At 49.7% G+C, this 21,221-nt stretch overlaps 6 protein-coding genes across 6 annotated transcripts; 3 read left to right on the forward strand and 3 right to left on the reverse strand.

Moving 5' to 3' along the window:
- The first annotated feature begins 22 nt into the window (after positions 1 to 22).
- Positions 23 to 3,313, forward strand: culA (cullin culA). The gene is made up of 7 exons (XM_025606672.1): positions 23 to 92; positions 253 to 345; positions 428 to 497; positions 591 to 607; positions 669 to 739; positions 803 to 2,700; positions 2,763 to 3,313. Exons 2-7 carry the CDS (start codon positions 296 to 298, stop codon positions 2,949 to 2,951), a joined length of 2,295 nt encoding a protein of 764 aa, XP_025471616.1. The 5' UTR covers positions 23 to 92; positions 253 to 295; the 3' UTR covers positions 2,952 to 3,313.
- A 139-nt stretch (positions 3,314 to 3,452) lies between these two features.
- On the reverse strand, positions 3,453 to 6,482 carry BO94DRAFT_286251 (putative Avl9 protein). The gene is made up of 9 exons (XM_025606673.1): positions 6,046 to 6,482; positions 5,901 to 5,928; positions 5,787 to 5,850; positions 5,651 to 5,730; positions 5,429 to 5,600; positions 5,328 to 5,368; positions 5,141 to 5,278; positions 3,573 to 5,087; positions 3,453 to 3,487 (listed from the first exon to the last, which is right to left on the reverse strand). Exons 1-8 carry the CDS (start codon positions 6,318 to 6,320, stop codon positions 3,675 to 3,677), a joined length of 2,211 nt encoding a protein of 736 aa, XP_025471617.1. The 5' UTR covers positions 6,321 to 6,482; the 3' UTR covers positions 3,453 to 3,487; positions 3,573 to 3,674.
- Positions 6,483 to 7,269: 787 nt separating this feature from the next.
- On the reverse strand, positions 7,270 to 9,078 carry sakA (mitogen-activated protein kinase HOG1). The gene is made up of 7 exons (XM_025610978.1): positions 8,948 to 9,078; positions 8,841 to 8,884; positions 8,678 to 8,777; positions 8,266 to 8,622; positions 8,121 to 8,199; positions 7,876 to 8,059; positions 7,270 to 7,822 (listed from the first exon to the last, which is right to left on the reverse strand). Exons 1-7 carry the CDS (start codon positions 9,026 to 9,028, stop codon positions 7,723 to 7,725), a joined length of 945 nt encoding a protein of 314 aa, XP_025471618.1. The 5' UTR covers positions 9,029 to 9,078; the 3' UTR covers positions 7,270 to 7,722.
- On the reverse strand, positions 8,708 to 9,745 carry BO94DRAFT_531797 (uncharacterized protein). The gene is made up of 3 exons (XM_025610979.1): positions 9,317 to 9,745; positions 8,841 to 9,226; positions 8,708 to 8,777 (listed from the first exon to the last, which is right to left on the reverse strand). The coding sequence occupies exons 1-2, from the start codon at positions 9,370 to 9,372 to the stop codon at positions 9,100 to 9,102; spliced, it is 183 nt and encodes a 60-aa protein (XP_025471619.1). The 5' UTR covers positions 9,373 to 9,745; the 3' UTR covers positions 8,708 to 8,777; positions 8,841 to 9,099.
- Positions 9,746 to 13,717: 3,972 nt separating this feature from the next.
- Positions 13,718 to 15,977, forward strand: gpaB (guanine nucleotide-binding protein subunit alpha gpaB). Its single transcript, XM_025606680.1, has 6 exons — positions 13,718 to 14,209; positions 14,298 to 14,643; positions 14,703 to 14,831; positions 14,897 to 15,026; positions 15,086 to 15,324; positions 15,392 to 15,977. The coding sequence occupies exons 1-6, from the start codon at positions 14,083 to 14,085 to the stop codon at positions 15,489 to 15,491; spliced, it is 1,071 nt and encodes a 356-aa protein (XP_025471620.1). The 5' UTR covers positions 13,718 to 14,082; the 3' UTR covers positions 15,492 to 15,977.
- Positions 15,978 to 17,851: 1,874 nt separating this feature from the next.
- glpV (glycogen phosphorylase) lies at positions 17,852 to 20,971 on the forward strand (the record flags this gene model as incomplete). The annotated part of the gene is made up of 8 exons (XM_025607760.1): positions 17,852 to 18,024; positions 18,148 to 18,160; positions 18,225 to 18,260; positions 18,310 to 18,371; positions 18,426 to 18,529; positions 18,599 to 18,676; positions 18,737 to 20,502; positions 20,564 to 20,971. 8 exons carry the CDS (start codon positions 17,852 to 17,854, stop codon positions 20,969 to 20,971), a joined length of 2,640 nt encoding a protein of 879 aa, XP_025471621.1.
- Between the last annotated feature and the right edge of the window lie 250 nt (positions 20,972 to 21,221).

The following is a 21,221-nucleotide window of genomic DNA, read 5'->3' on the forward strand; positions in this document are numbered from 1 at the left end:
CCAAAGGTGTATTTAGACTCATCACCGCTGCCTTAAACCTAACCGCCCACCGCTCAACCTGAGGTCATCTACTGTATTCTTTGGAAGTTGAGGTAAGTTCCATGTTTTCTTTACCTCATGGGTCTTTGTACCTGCTGCCCCTTTCATCTCTCCTCCCTTGTGTCTCAACGCTTCTTAAACGCTTCCCCCTCCCGCTTTCTGTACGAGTTTCTTCGCACCCTCAGAGCTAATGCTTTCTCGGTCATTCTATAGACGCGTGTTCAAGCCCCCCACCCGGCTGTCCCCAACACGCAGGATGCCTGCTATTATCCCCCAAACCCCTCACAAGGACGACTTGGATGAAACGTGAGTTCTTTCGACTAGATACAGACCATCGTTGGGGTGACCCAGGAGCGGCTCCACCAGGGATCTTGGCTGACGTGGGTAGATGGACGTTCCTAGAGAAGGGCATCGATAGTGTGATGCTCAAGTTGGAGGAGGGGGTGGATATGAAAACTGTATGGCGCCCAATTTCCCTTTTCCGACCTACCCGTCGGGATAGGTATCCCTCTTGCGTGGTATGATGCTGACATGCGGCTTCGCCGTTCTAGTACATGGCCCTGTACACGTATGTCCATACCCTGAGGCGTCTGGTCGCCACCATGCATCGGCTAACGCAGAGAATCAAGCGCGGTTCACAACTTTTGTACATCACAGAAAGCAATCGGCAGCAGTCATAACATAAAAGCGCATCATGGGGGTCGGTTACCACATCCACAGCCATACAGCACTTCCTGGAAAATACCGCTAACAACGTATCCAGCACACCTGCTTGGAGAGGAATTGTACAAGCTGCTTGGGGAGTACCTTTCCCGCCACCTTGACGCTGTATACAGAGAGTCGGAGGGCCACGCAGAAGAGGCCCTGCTGGGATTTTACATTCGGGAGTGGCTCCGGTACACGACCGCTGCTAAGTATATCAACCATCTTTTCCGGTATCTGAACCGTCACTGGGTCAAACGGGAAATTGACGAAGGTAAGAAGAATGTATACGATGTGTATACCTTGCACTTGGTCAAATGGAAGGACGATTTCTTCATGAAGGTCCACGGTAAGGTGATGGAAGCAGTCCTGAACTTGGTCGAGAAACAGAGAAACGGTGAGACCATCGAGCAGTCTCAGATTAAAAACATTGTCGACTCCTTCGTCTCTCTGGGCCTGGACGAGAGCGACAGCAGCAAGTCAACACTCGAGGTTTACCGGTTCTACTTCGAGAAGCCCTTCATTGCCGCCACCAGAGTCTACTACGAAAACGAGTCGCGCCAGTTTGTTGCCGAAAACAGCGTTGTGGAGTATATGAAGAAGGCAGAGGCCCGTCTCGATGAAGAGAAAGCCCGTGTCGGCCTGTATTTGCACCAAGATATCTCCAAGCACCTCACTGACACCTGTTTGGATGTGCTTGTTACAGCTCACTCGGAACTGCTACGGGATGAGTTCCAAGTTCTGCTGGATAATGAACGCCAAGAAGACCTGGCGAGAATGTACAGACTGCTGTCACGAATCAAAGACGGTCTTGACCCCCTACGCACGAAATTTGAGGCCCACGTCAGGAAGGCAGGTCTGGCCGCAGTGGAGAAGGTTGCTGCAGATGGCGAGTCTTTCGAACCAAAACTGTACGTGGACGCTCTGCTGCAAGTACACACGAGGTATCAAAGTCTGGTAAGCGAGGCCTTCAACGGCGAGTCGGAATTTGTCCGGTCCCTGGATAATGCTTGCCGCGAGTTCGTTAATCGCAACAAAATTTGCAAGTCTGGATCCACAAAGACGCCAGAGCTACTGGCCCGGTACACCGACTCGCTACTCAAGAAAGGATCCAGAGCAGCGGAAGAGTCCGAACTGGAGGAAATGCTCGTACAGATCATGACCGTCTTCAAATACATCGAGGACAAGGATGTGTTTCAGAAGTTCTACTCTAAGATGCTTGCTAAACGACTGGTTCATGTTAGCTCCGTCTCTGACGATGCCGAAACCAGTATGATTAGCAAGCTTAAGGAGGCGTGTGGATTTGAGTACACCAACAAGCTGCAGCGCATGTTCCAGGATATCCAGATCTCGAAGGATCTTAATGCCAGCTACAGGGATTGGCAGGAGAAGATATTGGACGATGACGATCGAAGGAAGCTGGTAGACTCACACTTCCAGATCTTGGGAACTGGCTTCTGGCCTCTCAGTGCGCCTTCGACTGACTTCCTGGCTCCGCCCGAAATCGTTAAGACTGCTGAGCGGTTTCAAAGTTTCTACTTTGACAAGCACAATGGTCGCAAGCTGACATGGCTCTGGCAGCTATGCAAGGGAGAAATCAAGACTAACTACATAAAGAACACCAAGGTTCCATACACATTCCAGGTCTCGACTTTCCAGATGGGCATTCTTTTGCTATTTAATGAGCACGACACATTGTCCTACGAGGATATTCAAAAGGCCACATCTCTGGCACCCGAAATCCTGGACCCCAACTTGAGCATCTTCTTGAAGGCTAAGGTGCTTGTCATAGGTCCGGAAGGGTCCAAGCCAGAACCAGGCACATCCTTTTCCCTTAACTATAACTTCAAAAATAAGAAGATCAAGGTCAACCTCAACATTCAGATCAAATCCGAGCAGAGGGTCGAATCTGATGACACGCACAAAACGATCGAAGAAGATCGGAAGCTGCTGCTTCAGGTATGTCCCATCCGAATCTTTCGATCCGCAAGAATCACCATGTCGCTGACCTCTCTTTACAGTCCGCGATTGTTCGTATCATGAAGTCCCGTAAGAAGATGAAGCACGTGCAGCTTGTCCAAGAAGTGATTCAACAAGTCAAGTCCCGCTTCCCTCCAAAGGTTCCTGACATCAAGAAGAACATCGAAGCGCTTATGGAGAAGGATTATATAGAGCGGTTGGATGGTGATGAAATCGCTTACATTGCATGAACTCTATACAAACGGTGCCTCTCGCGAGCATTTCTCCTTCCTCACTCTCTCTTTACCTCTCTCTGTCCCCACCTGTTACTCTGCCTGTCTCTGCGGCCCTCCCTCTCGCCGTATCGTCCCCTCAAGTGTCCTGTTAGCGCGATATTCATCATTAGTCTTTCTTCGTCTCGATCTACTTTGCCCATATGGCTCATCAAGGAACGGGAGGATGGAAAACATCCTGTATTTCTTTCACGGCGCTGCTACGACAAATGATAACCCTGGTATACAACTTAGATTGGACCTTCCCTTCCACTTTCTTCTATGTGGGAAATCAAGTCTGAGACAGCACTGCTGAATGAAGCGAATGGGACACCATCGAGCCCATTAAGGGTGCAAATGGTTGTGAATCAAGAAGGGATTATGTAATGCAGTATCGACTGGTATTAGTATTTATATAAATGGTATGAAGAAGAATCAACTGGCTATGTAACTGTGACATCAAGCGCATACATGATGTTGTAGATGGCATCATATAGGTAGGCATGGTTGCTGTCCTCTTCGGGTATCAGGGCTCAATAGAGCAGTGAGAGGGCAAAGAAAAAGAAGAGCCTGTCATGACAGAAATATGGGCATACATACAAGGTTGAAAAAGATCTGTTCCTATATAATCACGCGCCTAAGAAGACGATAGACGAACCGATCTCGGTGATTGAAATGTCATGGGAGTAATATGGATTTGGTTTATTTCTCCGTATGCGGCTCGATCGGTTCTGGGAGCACTTGCTTGATATCAGGAGATAATTGTAAGGGGTTATTCTGGGCTTGATCTTCCTCTGTATTTGTGTGGGAAATCTCGGGTCCTCCAGGAGCTGAGAGCTTAGAACTCTCTGCTGGTGTAGTTGCTGGCTTGTTGGCTTCGGCTTCGGAATGATTGATTGGCTCGCTAGCTTGTTGAGTTGATACTGAGGCATCATCGTCATCACGAACCGAGGACGTGCGTGACAGGGGCGATCTCGAGTACAAATTATCTTGTTCACCATTGTTGCTGTTTTCGTCGTCTTTTCGGTAGGCAGAGCTAAATTCGCCGCTTTCTCGCCGCAAGAGTATGTTGCTCCACCGCTTTCTCCTGCTTCCACTGCGGGAGACGGTCGTGGAGTCTTCACTACGACGAGACTGCATGGAGCGCCGTCTTCCTCTGTCCGTCTCGCCGGTCTCCGCCAAGACCGGGGCGGATGGCGAAGCGACGGAAGGCGGCGATGCCGGTGTGGTCCTCTTCTCTTGCCATTCCTTTCGCTTTTCACTTGCCCAAGAACCCCATGAGCTAAAATATGCACCTGCTTTCTGGCTCGCCGCGCTCACGGACGCCTGTGCCTGAGTAATATCCACAGCAGGCGCTTTGCGCCCAGAGAACCAAGAAGAGCTTCCGACTGAGTTTATAGATGCTGTATCCGAAGGTGAAAACGGTGGTGAATTTCGAGATCCTTTATCCAATGATGATCGCTGCGAGTGGGAGGTTTTCTCTTCGTTCTTCTTACGCTGAGCCTCCCGCATTGACTCGATATCGGCCCAGAAGCTGTTGAAAGCTGCACTCACTTTCTTTTGTCCGGTGGAAATATGCCGATTCAGGGCCTCGCGACTTTCGCGAACCCTTTCATCCAAGTGAAGTTCCGCGACTTGTTGAGACAGCCGTCGTTGGACATCGTCGATAGTGAGCCCTCCTGCGCATGGATGGCGAGGCTCGACGATCGAGAAAAGAAGTGCATCAGAGGTCAGGCGTTTGAAGAGGGAATAATTAGGCGTATTCCTCCATTGCGCCAGGAATTCCGTATTGAAATCCAATGCGGGATCCCCTTCAATGTTAAACGCTTCCAGATGCGCACGGCTCCTCCGGCCTAATTCGTCAGCGTTGAAGGAGTTGAGCTCTTCGTGATATTGCATGCAAGCAAGCAGAGCCAGGAGGTATTCTTCGAACTGGAGTCGGATGAATTCTTCCGATCCCATGTATCCATGGGTCTTAGGCTGCTGCGGATGCGCCTCATCCCATGTATCGTTGATGATTTGGGTGAGAAGGTCGATCCAGCGCCTATCTGCGACAGAAAGAGCCAGAGCACCCCGGAGGGTAGGGGATGAGATATTAATGGTGTCTTCGTCAAGCTAATCAAGGATGATCAGCACTGGAAATATCACCGTGTCAATGGTTTCCTCACATTAACAAGAATGTCGCTATAGCGATCCTTTTGTTGCAAGAGCAACGAATTTGTCGAGCCGACAACATACGACTTTGTTCCATAATCTGCCAGCAGATCCAGCTGCTGCAAAGGGGTGTAAGGCCCAAACATGCTTCCCTAGACAAAATTAGAGGCATCCAAAATCCGCAGGTGGTGTCCAGCAAACCTTGCCGAAAATCTGCAGGGGTAAGCCCATATAAGCCAACACTTCAACCATATAAGCATAAATTTTAGTTAGACAGAAACGAGTCATCTGGCGTGACTTACAAGAATTCCTATCACTTGTTTTTAAAGAAGTCGGTTGCTCCACAGTCTGTGCATAGCTGTCGAATGCTGGGTCGGCACAGTCCTGTAGTTTATTCATAAGTCCCGGGATCAGAGAGACCAGGGAGAACTGGATCATGCATAGGCGCTCGCATCTGGAGCCGAAGAAAAGCATCTGAGAGATATTAGCAAATGATGTGAGCACTTGTTGGAGGGATTGCGTACCTTAGGCTGTAAAAGTAAAGCTTTGAACAGGACTAGCGTTTGATATTTGAATTCATGGATCATCTCCCGTAGGGAAAGCCCTAGAACCAGACGGAGATCAGTGATATATGCAATACCATAAGCCCACCAGTCTCACCTAGATTCTGATCTTTCGACCCCTCATCCTTCTTCAGACTGATAACTAGGCCTTCTCTAAATTTCTATGGGGAGATGAGTATAAGAAGAGGTGAGTACCCAGCTATAAGCGCACCTTTAAAATATCGACGTCCGAAAAGTCCCTGTTGCTTGCCATGTCAGCCGAGCTGCCCCTTAGAGTATGTATTGGTTCGTTCCATGAAAGTGATGGAAGGACATGGCCTCAATTAAAATGGCTAGGCCTTGGTTGACAGACGTACCGCTGCGCAAACCAAGCCGATGTCACAACCGACAATTTTTCTCTCAGCTGTCCCAGGCTTCGAGGGCTGTCCGTTACCACAACCACTGCCTTTTGTACCGTAGATCTTGTGACATCCGGAGGCCGGTATACAAGAAGGTTGGCGTCGATTTGTCTGGAACAAGAAATACCGAAAAGTGACGTTGCGGGTTCGGTGGCAGTCTCCTTTCGCCGCACAGTGAAGTAGGAGAATTCCTCGGTAGACCTAGAGAAGGTACAGTCTGTGTCAACTTCCATCGATCACGAGGAGGGGCGGGCTGGTTCGGATCGTACATGTGCGCTCCATCAGATAAGGCCATAAACGGTAACAAGGACCAGTCATTCTCCGCTACGGGATCACTTCCATCGCCTCCAAAGCATAGTTCTATTTCGGGGCCCCTGACATGGTGGAAAGCAGTTATTAGCCAAGCTAGTTCTTCGCGCCGCGGGGAAAGGGAAAAGGAGAAAACAGAGACGAGGAACAAGTGCTAGCGCTCGAAGGCGGCTGGAGTCCATAACCGGTAGGAGGAATGGGTGCACTCGAGGAATGTTCAGAGTGGTCTGGATCATATCCGATCTGAAACCTCCCTTCTAGACCCAGGCTCTGGCCGCTTGACTCGCTATAGGCGACGACGACTCACCTTGCATGGTGAAAATCTATAACCATGACAATGGGCTCCTGACCACTGCGGATGCGAGACATGGCGTGGGGACTGTCATAGAAAACGGGGACTGGGAAGTGACACGTTCCAAGCCAATTTCCACCTTGGAAAAGGAGGAAGCCCCTCCTGGAAGAGAACCCAATAAAATGGACGTCGCCTCACGTGGGACGAAGGGACGACGACGATTAATGCAAGACTGGAGGGAGGGATCGCTACCTAGGCTAAGTAGGTGGTAGTCTTCGAATCAAACTGGACCCGACCAGGGGTAGATTGACCCAGCGGGGGGCCCCATTGGTTCTCCCGCCGGGCGGTGACAGAAGTCGGGGAGGGAACGGTCAGAACTATCTACTATCTATCTATCTATCTAGTACTATGTAGGTACGTAGAAGGGCCCCATGCGCCCCGTCCGGGTAAGCGCCCCCACGGCTGAAGGACTGTCCTGGCGTTAAGGTTGGTTTAAAGTGCTGATGGAGATGAATGCCATTCATGCTCTCTCACCCCCCCACCCACCCCCCTTGTCACAACTACTACAGTAACTCCAGCAGGCGTCATTGAAAATTGGGGTTTCTCATTTTCGAAACAGTATCTATCGCGCACATACGGAATCAACCAAATTCCTCTCTCCCACAAGTCAACCAGGGGACATTTCAGACACGCAAGCTCATCAATCGTAGACCAAATGGGAAATGTATATATAGCAGAAATGGGAGACAAAATTTAGTCGTGTTACAGACGGGTTCAATCGCCAGATCGTCCGACTCTCAACGCAGTTGAACTCTCCAAACGCGAGTCGTGTATAGACGCCTGGAAAATAAGATTGATGAAAGGGAAAGGGAAGCTTTGGGAAAGAAAACACGAAGAGACTGTTCAAGACAAAAACCTATCACAGCCCCCGCTCCCAGTCTACATACCAAGAAAAATCGAAGGAATTGACGACATCATAATCATATCGCATCGCTGCCTGCGCCTTATCCATGGCATTAAATGCTCAGACCTCCTCATGCGAAGGCCTGCTGTCCATCCGCGGCTCCTTCGACAAGCACTTGACCAGCATCATTGGTCTGATCAATGTTGTGAAAGTCAAGGATCTCCGAGTACCTAAATCAAATCAGCATCCAACACCTGTCAATCGCATGAGTAGGAGGACATACATCATGATCTTCCAGGTATCGACTGGCAGATCGGCGTCATTGAAAGACCAATCAAACTTCTCTTCTGCCACAGGCTCGTCCGTAGGGTCATGGTAGGGTGCGAGATATTCATGCGCAAGCGCTTCACCGGCACGGATTCTCTTCTTCGGATCGAAAACTAGCATTCGTTCAAGGAGATCAACAGCTACAATGCGTCAGTTGCTCCAGTCCGTTTATGATGAGGTATCGAAGGACACTGCACGTACCGTCTGGATCGGCGTTCTTGAACTTGCTAGCCAAAGGTTGCCGTTCGCGTTTGGGTAGCGACTTGACGAATCGCAGAGTCTAAAAAAGGGAGCATTAACAATGGGCCTTTGATGAGAGTTAACGGTCGCGCAGGCAGGTGCTCACATTTTCACTGCAGATGGTCTGGATGACATCGTCCGGCGGAGTTCCGAGAAGCTCTGTGATGATGGAAAACTGGTTGACGTGATCCTTTCCTGGGAACAGGGGCTTTCCCTCCAGCATTTCGGCAAAGATACAGGCGGCACTCCAGATATCCACTTCCACGTCGTATTTCTGCCATGTAAGCATGATCTCCGGGGCGCGATAATACCGGGTCGAAACATAGCCGGTCATCTGGGGGTCTTGGATACGGGCAAGGCCGAAGTCGCAAATTTTCAGATCGCAGTTTTCGTTGATAAGGATATTGCTAGGTTTCAGATCACGATGAACGACACCTGCCGAGTGGACATATTTCAATCCCCGCTGCAGATGGTCAGCGCACGCTAAAGAAAGAAACCACTGATGGATGATAACATACCAGAATCTGGTATAGAAAGTACTGAATGAACTGTTTTTCCAGGGGTCGGGAAGTCAGGAGTCTGTGAAGGTCGGTTCCCAGGAGTTCTGTAACGAAATAGCTGCGGCGACTATTAGAAAACAAGATGACCCAGATGCAACTCGAAACAGGCAACTGTGCTTACATGTCCTCGAGCGGAGAGATGAAGATATCACTAAGACTGATTATCTGCGCCGAGTCAGCATTGCGGTATGGCGAATAGCGGAGTGCCGGTTGGCGGCATTGACCAACATTTTCATGTCGCAGATGCTTCAACAGCTTCAACTCGCGGTACGTTCTCTTGGACAGAACTGGTGTGCTGAATGGTTTCATAATCTTCTTAACGGCGACCGGTTGTCCTGTCAATTGATCCCTCGCCGAACTAAAATATCCCATAGCAGATGTCAGCCCATGTGTTGTTCGGCGGGCCACAGGAACCACCCGCGTGGCGGCGAAATCCAGAAGAGGGGTTGTCGACCATACCAGACAAGACCAAAGGCGCCCATTCCTACGGGCTGTAGGTCTGTGTACCTGTGAGGGAGTAAGTAACTGATCGAGAGACCGCATCGGCCGACAGAAGATATTTGATTTTTTTTGGGGTTCTCAGGGAAAGAGTCGTACCTGCTTGTGATCTCGAAGGTCGTGCCGAAGATCTGGGCACGCACGAATTCCGCCATTTTTGGAGCAAGGATGACGGTACACCGCACTCAGGGAGGTGGGAGGTGGGAGCGTCGGAACTTTTCTCTGGGGGTTTGGCGATGGGAAGTGGGAGAAAGAGCGGGAATGTGGGCGATGAGGTGAAAAGGGCAGTAGCAGGCAAGGCTAAGTGAACAATGACAGGAGCAAGAATCAAACGCGAGATGGAGGGACGAGGTACAACAGTTGTTGGAGAGGAGGAGGCAGCAAAAGCCGTAGGTGGCGCCCAGCAGGGTGTGTGGGGAAACGACGCTCTCTTAGTAGTTTAGTCCGTTGAGTTCTCAGTCTCCGGAACGCCCAAAACAAGACCGATGACGTCCGCGACGGAAGCAGGGTATCGCAAAAGGTCCGGCTGGCCTGTGGGCACAACTAAAGCAGCTCTGCAATTTGCGATTCTTTTGCCTACGCAGTCCTGTCTAGACTCTTGAGTCATACCCATTGGCTGGATGAAGGTTCCAATTTCAGGGAAGAAGCCCGTCACACGCTTACCTAACAGTCGGGGGGAGAATTTCTCCAGAGAGGGGCAACTACTCAGTATCTACCTACTAATCTACATAGTCCGCGACACAGCCCAGGTGTAACTCGTCGCAAAATTTCCGTGCTTGCCGTCTGTCACTCAGGCTCATGCCTTGGTGACAACAATAACAACAGCAAACAGGGAGCGATTCCCATCTCCGGTACATAGGATCAAACTGCCGCTTATCTCGAGGTTGGCGGGCATAAAACCCTTTCAGCACAGTAAATACCTACCTCAAGATAATCCAATACAGAGGTATCTAATCAGCCCATCAACCGGAGCAAGCAATGTGTGCAATAATGGCTACCTGTATGATCGCGATCGATCCGAATACAACATGGCCAACGGGGGAGCGTCTACTACGTAATGCCCATCGGGGCGAACCATACTAGTATCGAGTAGCATCAAGCAGTGTGCTCCCCAATGTCATCATACCTTCCTGGTGGGGCGCATCCGGTTCCAATCAATTCCATCAATTTCGTGCCTACCAGCCACTCGAAACACCCTATATCTACATTATTTTGGCCGGACAACGATCAGGCACTCAATCTTGTATCCGCAAAAGCTTTTTAAACCCCTTAAAGAGGGGCTGGGTGGAAGGCAAAAGGAGGGGTAATTGAGTGATACTAACAAGAACGACCTAGTTCATGGAAATCATCTCCGGGGTTGAGCAAGGCTGTCCTGTGATGATTATATGTCTTAGATAGCCTCGTTCCTATACTCTCCCCAGGGAAACTTACACGGCGTGCGTGCCAACACAGTTAGTGTAAGGCTCAGGCCATGATGATGATGCCTGAAAGCAGGTGATGGTGGCAGGATGACTACTACATCGGCACTTAAGACGCACCGACACATCCTAATTTACCCGAGATAAGTCAACCCCATCAACTGCACTCTGACATGCTTAATGAAACAACCTCTTTTCCTCGCGGCAGCAATCCTCGGTCCTGGAGTCTACGGTAACCGGTAGGTAGGCCCCTTTTAACTTTACCTCTGCAAGGAGTCTTGTTCCACAGAGGAGGTAGATAGATGCATAGCTACAATGTGAGAAATGCCACATGACACCCGCTTTGACACGGTCATCCCTGCTGTACTACAACAAACTGGTTTCATATCATCACGAAGAGCCCGACCTTATGATGTGACGATTCCATCTGACGAGCTAAAGCTTTCACCATATCACTTAATGAAAAACATGTCCCATATATTCCAGGATTGATGATGCTAGTCCTCAGCATGCTAAGGGGGCGGGGGGGCTCCGGATATTGACAGCTTTTGAATATACAGTATGCGGCTGTTTCTTATATCACTTTCTTGCTCCATAAAACCGCACGTAGAATAATATATAGGTTGTTGGGCAGCATAAATTCTGTACTTCGCCAATAAGTTATTGTTTCATCTGAGAGCGGGCCACCCCCCCCCCCCCCCATATAGGTAGCAAAGCTTGGTGGTTATCACGTCCAGCAACCTGCTATGGAGCCAGTAAAAGTATCTGGAAAAGAACATCGGACGTGAAAGTTCTGTTTAGGTTTCCACCCTCAAGAGCATGGAGCTAGCCAGTGAAAATTTGATAGTGACTGTAGCACGAGATACTGAAAGGGCATGGTCATAGGTACATGGAACAGGGGTACTTCAGGCCATCGAGTGATCTGGATTAGGTTTGACTAGATACTTATAGTGCCATGTTTCATCTTTGACCCTGTGTCTGGCGATATCTCAAAACCCTGTTGTGCATATCCATATTTCTCTCACCATGGTCAATTCTGTAAAGAGATTTCTGGGATCTGCGCTATTCATAATGACGAAAACCTGAAACCCGAAGAATGATTATCATGTAACAATGGTGAGGGGAAGAAAAAAGAACGAGTTCTTGGGGGGGCATTTACTGTGCTAGCTAGGTTGTAGGTGTTTCATATCCACATGGCTGTCTCAAACAGTCCGCCGAACCTTACTATTATTAACGCTGGAGGCAAGCGCAGCACGCCGAAAACAAATAAAGCAGGTGGTGGGAAAACTTAAAAAAAAAGACATGGATTTCCGCTTAGGGCTGCTACCTGCCACATGAAATCAAATGTTATGCAGAAGACTCTAATGGCATGATCAGACGGACTTAATTCGATGAACGATCTTCTGCAGGCGGGTGCATGATCCATCTATAGTGGTAGTCTAGGACTGACAGGTCAGATACAGTATTCCACCCAAGCCGGGTCAGTAACCTTGAGCTCGCTCGACATTCGTGGGTGATCGATCTACTCTGCATCTTTATTGTTAATAATCATTCACAGAAAGGCGGCCACGGATACAACCCTACCCGAAGGATCGGCTATCTCCGGGTAACGATCCATTCAGATAAATACTGATATGGGTAGTATACTCTGGGTGAAATGCAATTGGATGGCAAGGCACAGTATCAGGTAGCCTTATGCTCTTCTAAGCATACTGTGTTCCGCTCAGGTGCTACTGTGACATAGCCTCAGCCTCACCTCAAATACCCCCAGGCGAGATGAGTCCCTGGAAGACCCAAAAAAGGAAAACTATACGCAAAACCAAGAAAGCGGGTATAAGCGCTCTCTGTGTGATGCGGAAAAGCGGAAGGTTTGGATAGTAGAGGCACGGGATGCAACCGAATCGGCTTTGGACCAGATGTGACACAAGAACAGAGAAACAAAAGAGAGAGCCTTCTTCCTCGAGTAAGTACTCCGTAGACGCGCTGGTGTGTTGTTACTTGTTACCTACCTAGTACTTAGCCTACATGTTACTCCGTACTAGAGCCGGGGAGAATCGAGGCACGCTAAAAGATTACGAGCGATGGCGCCCGCCGGTCCGTAAAGATGTACTGGCCTGACTCGTCGTACCGCTGCCACTGGCGCTGGAGCTAGTCCCTTTTCCTACCGTTCCGACCAGAAAACTGGCCATAAAAAGGAAAACCGTGATTTTAGGGGGGGGGGAATGTAGGTAGGGGTCCGATGGAAGAAGTACCTAATAGTCAATGGGCAGGCAGGATTGTACGGTGTACGGAGTACCTACTAAGGTACTACTAGCGACTGGAGTCGACGGTGGTATACATAGATCGATCTGATCCATTCATCCATTTAGCGCCAGCCCTCTCCTTTATGCCTTCACTCGCGGTAAGCTTGGGTTGGTGGTCCACGTTTTCCCAAATACCCACCCGCGCCCCTACGATCGAGCGAGTATGTAATCCTCCTCAGGCTCCTCTTTCTGCCATCTCCACTTCCACCTGTCTAGATGACGATTGGGAACATCCACCCAACTCCATTATTCCACTTCCACCACCACCACCACCACCACCAACCACCAACCACCAACCTACTACCTCCATCAATCAATCAATCACATTCTACCATCTCCTCCTCTCCTCCCCTTTGTCTCCTTACCCTCTCTCTTCCTCACTTCACTTCCCCATTCACACGCACACGACTTAATTCCTCATTATAATGAATGACCAGTAATAATATCTAATCCCCTTGTCCACGCCGCGCATCTCCTCCGTCCTCCCTTCCCGCCTGATCGACCCCGACCGACGACTGATCCTCATTGCTTACATTATCTCACTCGAGATCCGCGCTTCCATCCACTCTCCCACACCATCCCCCCCGATCGACCTTAACTACCCTTTTTAGCGTCAGGTCGTCATCCTCGCTCGCTTTCCTGCTCCGCAGTTGGATCCTCACACCCCTCACCCCGGTCAACCTTCCAGCAGAGCCATACTACTCCGCGCGTGGGCTCGGTGTCTTCCCATTCTTCGCTGTCTCTCGGCTTTCCATCTCCTGCGTCACAAGCCAACACCTCTATCCCCGGGAGCTTGCAGTCGTCGCTCCGGCCTTCTCCGTCCCAGACTTGACCCGTCTGTTGTGCCTCTACTTCCGGCCACTACGCGCGCAAGCCTCGATCCCTGATCGAAGCTCCATCGTCGATCGCATACCTACCTCCTCTCTCGCTCTCGCCCTCGTTGTCCGACCCCAGAATTGTCTTTCCATTGCGCCGATTGCACCCTCCTTCCGCGATTACATCTGCTTGGGTCTTTCGGGGTATTCCTTGTCTAGGAATTCTTCCCCCGACGGTCTCGGCTTCCAGTATCTTGATAGGTTGATGCCGTGCCTTCCGCAGGCAGCTAATGGGTTAGCTTTCCGCTGTCTGGAGCCATACCGAGAACATGGGTTCGTGTGTGAGTACAGAGGCGGCAGGGGATGCAGAATCGAAACGAAAGAGCCAGGCAATCGACCGCAGGCTAGAAGAGGACTCCAAGAAACTACGGCGAGAGTGCAAGATCCTATTGCTTGGTGCGTAGCAATACTTCGCCTGTTCGACATGCAGTCCGTGCTATCCCAAGAGTCAAGTCTAGCTAACGATGATCTCCTCTTGATTCAGGTTCCGGAGAAAGCGGGAAATCGACTATCGTTAAACAGATGAAAATTATCCATCAGAATGGCTACACAGTGGAAGAGCTCTCCCTGTATCGTCTGACTGTCTACAAGAACCTCCTCGATTGCACAAAGTCCCTCATCGCTGCATACCATCAGTTCTCGCTAGAGCCATCGAGTCAAAAAGTCCGCGATTACATCCAGTTCCTTTCCGACTACAATATTGACCCCGACCCCAACATACCCCTGGATGCCAAGGTGGGCGATGCGATAACCTATCTCTGGAATGACCCGTGTACGTCCAATGTACTGGAACATCAGAATGAATTTTATTTGATGGATTCAGCACCATAGTAAGTGCCAGTGTCACCTCCGGGGCCTCCAAACATGCCCGCTGAACGACTCGTTTTAGTTTCTTCGAGGAAGCGAAGCGGATAACTTCCGTGGATTACATACCCAACGTGAATGATGTGCTTCGTGCGCGAACGAAAACAACAGGTATCTATGAGACACGATTTACAATGGGCCAGCTAAGCATACAGTATGAAACTTCCTCGCCTTGGATTCCTTTCTGTCGATTCGGCATCTTGCTCACCTACTACACAGTATGTTCGACGTTGGCGGCCAGCGCAGTGAGCGGAAAAAGTGGATTCATTGTTTTGAAAATGTGACATCCATCATCTTCTGTGTGGCGCTAAGTGAGTATGATCAAGTATTACTAGAAGAGAGTAATCAAGTATGTCCCCGCACACTCCGTCGGTGATGTTCGCCGCTGATTATCTCCCTCACTTCAAGAACCGAATGATGGAAAGCTTAGTTTTGTTCGACTCCGTGGTCAACTCCCGGTGGTTTATGCGAACGAGTATTATCCTCTTTCTAAATAAGGTCGACCTTTTCCGACAAAAGCTCCCACGCTCTCCGTTGAACCAATACTTTCCCGACTACTCAGGCGGTAACGATGTTAATCGAGCGGCCAAGTATCTTCTTTGGAGGTTCAATCAAGTCAACAGGGCGCATCTGAATCTTTACCCTCAGTAAGTGAATTATTCAGATTCTTTTTTCTTTTCTTTTTACATGGCTAGCCTCTAATACCACCTATAGTTTAACTCAGGCCACCGACACGACAAATATCCGCCTAGTCTTCGCGGCTGTAAAGGAGACAATTCTGCAGAACGCCCTCAAGGATTCGGGTATCCTATGAAGCAACTATTGTCCGATCATCAATGCCCAGCGAAGGACGCTTTCATCGTGCTTACAATGTCCGCTCCTTAAACCCCAGACCCCACTCTGGCAGTTGCCTATGTTATGTAGTGGGCTATTCTCTTCCTCACCACCCTATCAGTCAATCTTCATGCCCCGGTTGTACTGATGAACATCGTCTGCGTCTTTTTTTTTTTTTTTTCTTAAGTCTCTTATTAATTCTTTTCTTACCCTACGATTTGCACCATGTTCACAGCTTAGGCGTTCGTTTCTTCCCTAATTTTCCCTTTTTGTCTGCTTCAACACATATGTTCAGTCGGTAGGCATCGGCGTTACGGTGCTACTTTCACTTCAGAGTTCAATGTGCCTGGCGCTGGAATGGATCATGGTCGTTGGAATTTGTGGCATGGTGTTCCCTTATTTTCCTTTGTTACCATTTCAGGATAATATGCTTCTTGGGGCTTTCTGTCTGCATTGGCCATAATTGACCACCAACCTCTTCTTTGGCTTGAAACTCCATGAGCCCAATGCCTCGAGCTAAAAAAAAGTTACAGGCCTCGGCACTACTTCGCATATACAACGTGCAAAGGCTTCTGATATCCTGTCTCGTGCTGTCTGAGACCCATTTTCCTTTTTGCTTCTTTCATGTTGACTCCATGCATCTAATGGCGACCTCTCATTACTCACCATTCTAATCCTCCGTGCTGTTGCCCAGATTTTCTGTTTCGCTATTGCAGTTGATTTGCTGTTCTTCATCTATACCAAGCCACTTGTTGTAGCGATCCTATGCATGCAATTGATCTCTTACCCTGGAGTCTTACAGTGTCCTTTATCAATCCAGCAATAACCCTATCCTCGTGAGTGGTTCGATCAGATGAGCCTGGGACGCGTGCTTCTTAATGTTTGAAGCTTGTACAGTTGCCTTCGAAGTGCCTCCAGACTCGACCAGGATAGGTTGAAATCCACTTTTACTTTATGGTGGCGTGCCCTGAGGCACATCACCAATACTGCGGGTGGTTGAGGGTGGATAAGGAAGACTGCCCATGCTAGTCCCATGTACATTAGTCACTCCAGTAGTTCGCCGAGCAAGTCGGGGCGTTGAGGGCCTGCACCGTGCAGAGGTCATAAGAAACACATAGTTTGCGCGGAATTTCTCGAGGTCAGACCTGCCAACTCGAGCGTTCAATGGAAAGGATGGCTGAGGAAGTCGATGACCGCCGATCCGACACAGGGTTGCAGTGCGGGGGCGGGGATGAGACCGGAGATGGACTGGGGCCGGAGGACTGAGCTGCGGGCGGCGAAGGGGACTGTGAGGAAGAGGGCTTGGCTGTAGACGCTGAGAGGGAGGGGGGATGAACTGAAGGAATTGAAAGAACATACTGTTATACCCTCATGGCCAAGGTCAGGTTATTTCGATCGGAAGAATATTCACTGTGGGAGAGAGGCCTCGAGGAGGATAGTATTAGGGAAAAGGATCATACAGAGTATAGTACGGAGTACATACGTACGGTATCGATACTGGACGGAGAGGGGATCTGGCCACCCATCGATCGGAGGGGGGTCAACAACGAGTAGTAGTACTAACAACCAACTCCTCCTCCTCTTCCCCACTCGCATCTCACGCATGCTCGGAATGCCATGCGTCATAGCGGCAGCCACGGTCAGACCAGACGTTGACTATCAAACAAGGGTCGTGTTATTCTCATGTCGCCTAGCTCGGGTCCTCCCCTCATCCAAGGAATGTTGCCATCATCATCCTCTCATGAGTTCAGGCTCAGTTCCGGGCAATCCGTCCACACGCCAGCCCTCCTGTCCTCCTATCCAGTGCTGTCGGACATCCAGGGAGCTACACGGCAGCTTCAATTCGCCCCAATCCCGTGCTATATTTGCGATTGAGCTAGCTGTAGTTCCACGGGGGGCTAGACACTCGACTCGCACAACATGCATGAGAAACCGGGGATAAACGTATGATTCCCCAAGCTATAGCCATCAGTGATCATCGACTTCGAGTTTACCCCTCCCGGTAGTCTCGCATGCCCTGCTTTTATCCCAGCATTCGAAACTAGACACCTTGTCACGCGGTTGGACGGGGAAAGGTCAGTGAATCCTTTAGTATACGCCTCGCCTCAGGTCTTCTCCCCTCCCCTCCCACTTCCTTCCTCTTCTTTGTCCTCTTCCTCCCCATCTCAGCTTCCCCTTCCCCTTCCCTTTTTTTTTTCTTTACCAACACCCGAAGCTGTCGTCTGAATCCAGCCCCTCGTTCGTTCAGCTCTCCTTGCTTCAGTCATAAGCTTAGCATTGAACTATCTCTATAGCTCTTACCAAACCTGTTCCCCGCCACTTCCCGCTCCTTCAGGCCCAATGTCTGAAGCTCGCCGTGAAAGAAGGCCCTCTGTTGGGGCCCCGGTTTCCGAGCTTCAGGGCCCCGTTGGTCCGGCCTTCAGTCGTCCCAAGCATAGGCGGACCTTTACTGGCTTCGGACCTGCAGAGATCAAAAGCGTCGAAGCCAGCATCCCTGAGCATCTGAGGGAAGAGTGAGTGCATGGACCCTCATTCATTCACTTGGTGTCACAATTGATATCATAGCTCTCCAATAGCCGCAGGCCTGCATGTGCACAGCCATTGATGTAGTGTTGCTAACCCGAATTGTCTTCTAGATGGAGAAGATATGTAAGAAAGTGGACGCTAGGCCATTTTTTCCAGTCTACTTTGCTAAATCACTGCCTGTCCATAGTCCGCAAATGGCTTCACCAACAAAGAAGAGTTTGAGGTACGTTACACGAGATAACCGTCGAGCATCCTACTCACAGTTTGAATAGCATGAGCTAGTTCGTCACATCGAGACTACGTTGGCTCGCTCGCTGTACAATTGTGATGAACTGTATGTTACCTTGTCTTTGGCAAACCCCAGTCAATCATAACGCCAATGTAATAGTGCCGCATACTCTGGAACCGCCCTAGCCTTTCGGGATCGCCTGATAATCGAGTGGAATAAGACGCAACAGCGACAGGCGTTCGCTGATCAAAAGAGGGTGTACTGTACGTAGCCCCTTGAATTATTTCTTAGGCTGCGGTTTATCTACCAGACTAACTGACCGCCCTCGATAGACCTCTCTCTCGAATTTCTCATGGGTAGGGCATTGGATAATGCTATGCTCAATGTCGGCTTGAAGGACGTTGCGCGAGGTAGGAACTACAACAGGGCCCTGACATGATACAAGCATCTCACTAATTTCTTGAGAAAAGATGGTCTGAAGGACCTGGGTTTCCGGATCGAAGACGTCATCAGCCAGGAACATGATGCTGCATTGGGGAATGGAGGCCTTGGACGCTTGGCTGCATGTTTTCTCGATAGTCTGGCAACGTTGAACTATCCAGCCTGGGGATACGGGCTCCGATACCGATACGGTATCTTCAAACAGGAGATTGTGGATGGATACCAAATGGAAGTCCCTGACTATTGGCTCGATTTCAATCCATGGGAATTTCCTCGCCATGAAATCACCGTCGACATACAGTTCTATGGCTGGGTGAAAAGATCCCAGGACGAGAACGGCAAGATCATCAACTCCTGGGAAGGCGGCGAAACCGTGCAGGCAGTGGCATACGATGTTCCTGTCCCGGGCTATGGCACCCGCACCACGAACAATCTTCGATTGTGGTCTTGCAAGGCGTCGAGTGGAGAATTTAACTTCCAGAAGTTCAATGCCGGTGATTACGAGAGTGCCGTCGCCGAGCAACAGCGCGCGGAGACAATTTCCGCGGTGCTCTACCCGAACGACAACCTTGATCGGGGTAAGGAACTTAGGCTGAAACAGCAGTACTTTTGGTGTGCTGCGTCTCTGTACGATATCGTCCGGAGATTCAAGAAGACAAAGAGAGCCTGGAGCGAGTTTCCCGAACAAGTCGCTATTCAACTGAATGACACCCACCCAACGATGGCTATCGTCGAGCTGCAACGCATCTTGATTGACAATGAAGGCCTCGAGTGGGATGAGGCGTGGAACATCGTAACAAATACCTTTGGGTATACGAACCACACAGTCTTGCCAGAAGCCTTGGAGAAATGGTCTGTTCCGTTGGTGCAGAATCTTCTGCCGCGACACATGCAGATTATTTTCGACATTAACTTGTATTTCCTACAGCACGTTGAGAAGACGTTTCCTCAGGATAGAGAACTGCTGTCGCGAGTGTCAATCATTGAAGAGTCGCATCCAAAAATGGTCAGAATGGCTTACATCGCGATCATTGGGTCCCATAAAGTCAACGGTGTCGCAGAACTGCACTCTGACTTGTTGCGGACCACTCTGTTTAGGGACTTTGTCACGATCTATGGTCCCGACAAGTTCACCAACGTCACAAATGGCGTCACTCCACGCCGTTGGCTACACCAGGCAAATCCACGACTGTCTGACCTTATTGCTTCTAGACTGGGAGGATATCAGTTCTTGACCGACCTGACGTTGCTAGATCAGCTCGAGGCCTTCGTCGATGACAAGGCATTCCAACGGGAATGGGCAGAAATTAAAACCGCCAACAAGCTCCGTCTTGCCAAGCATATCAAGGAAACCACCGGCTACAGTGTAAATCCAAATGCATTGTTTGATATTCAGGTCAAACGTATTCATGAATACAAGCGACAACAGCTCAACATCTTCGGCGTCATCCACCGGTACTTGAAGATCAAGTCCATGTCGTCGGAAGAGAAAAGAAAGACCCTGCCGCGTGTGTCGATCTTCGGAGGCAAAGCAGCCCCGGGCTACTGGATGGCAAAGGCTGTTATTCATCTGGTTAACAAGGTCGCGTCTGTGGTAAACAATGATCCTGATGTTGGTGATCTCTTGAAGGTGATCTTTGTTGAAGACTACAACGTCAGTAAGGCTGAGATCATCTGTCCGGCATCGGACATCAGCGAGCATATCTCCACTGCTGGCACTGAGGGAAGCGGAACCAGCAACATGAAGTTTGTCATGAATGGTGGATTGATCATTGGAACCTGCGACGGTGCTAACGTATGAGGCCCGATTCCAGTGAAGACCCCACATATGATGCTGACTATCACCCTTTATGTAGATCGAGATCACCAGAGAGATTGGAGAGCAGAACATTTTCCTCTTCGGCAATCTGGCGGAAGATGTCGAAGAGCTTCGTCACCGACATCTCTACGGCGATTTTCGACTTGATCCTCACTTGGCTAAAGTATTTGATGCAATTCGAGGCGACATGTTCGGTGACGTTGGCAATTTCTCCGCTCTTCTCGATTCCATTGTTGAGCATGGTGATTACTATCTTGTGTCCGATGACTTCAATTCATATATCACGACCCAAGATTTGGTTGATGAGTCGTTCCAGAACCGTGAGGAGTGGATAGCCAAGTCCATCACTAGTGTGGCACGCATGGGTTTCTTCTCTACGGATCGAGTCATCAATGAATACGCCGAAAGCATCTGGAATGTGGAACCACTCGAGGTGAAGGACTAGACATGTTCGATTGAAGCTGAGTGATGCATCATACATCAATTGTTCTATTTAGCTTGCTGTGTTTATCACCCGCTCTTTTCACCTTTCTTCCTCTCCTCTTGGCAAGTCGGACTATTCTGTGCGTGGATCTTACTGGCTGGTTCTCAAGGAACAGGAAGAACCTTTCTAAAAGAGCCATTCGCTCATTCACGATTAACCAACTGTTTGGATCAGGAATCATGAGACAGCTATATTCTATGCAACTGACTGC

This window comes from Aspergillus sclerotioniger, assembly GCF_003184525.1.
Source record: "Aspergillus sclerotioniger CBS 115572 chromosome Unknown BO94scaffold_4, whole genome shotgun sequence".
NCBI lineage: Eukaryota > Fungi > Ascomycota > Eurotiomycetes > Eurotiales > Aspergillaceae > Aspergillus > Aspergillus sclerotioniger.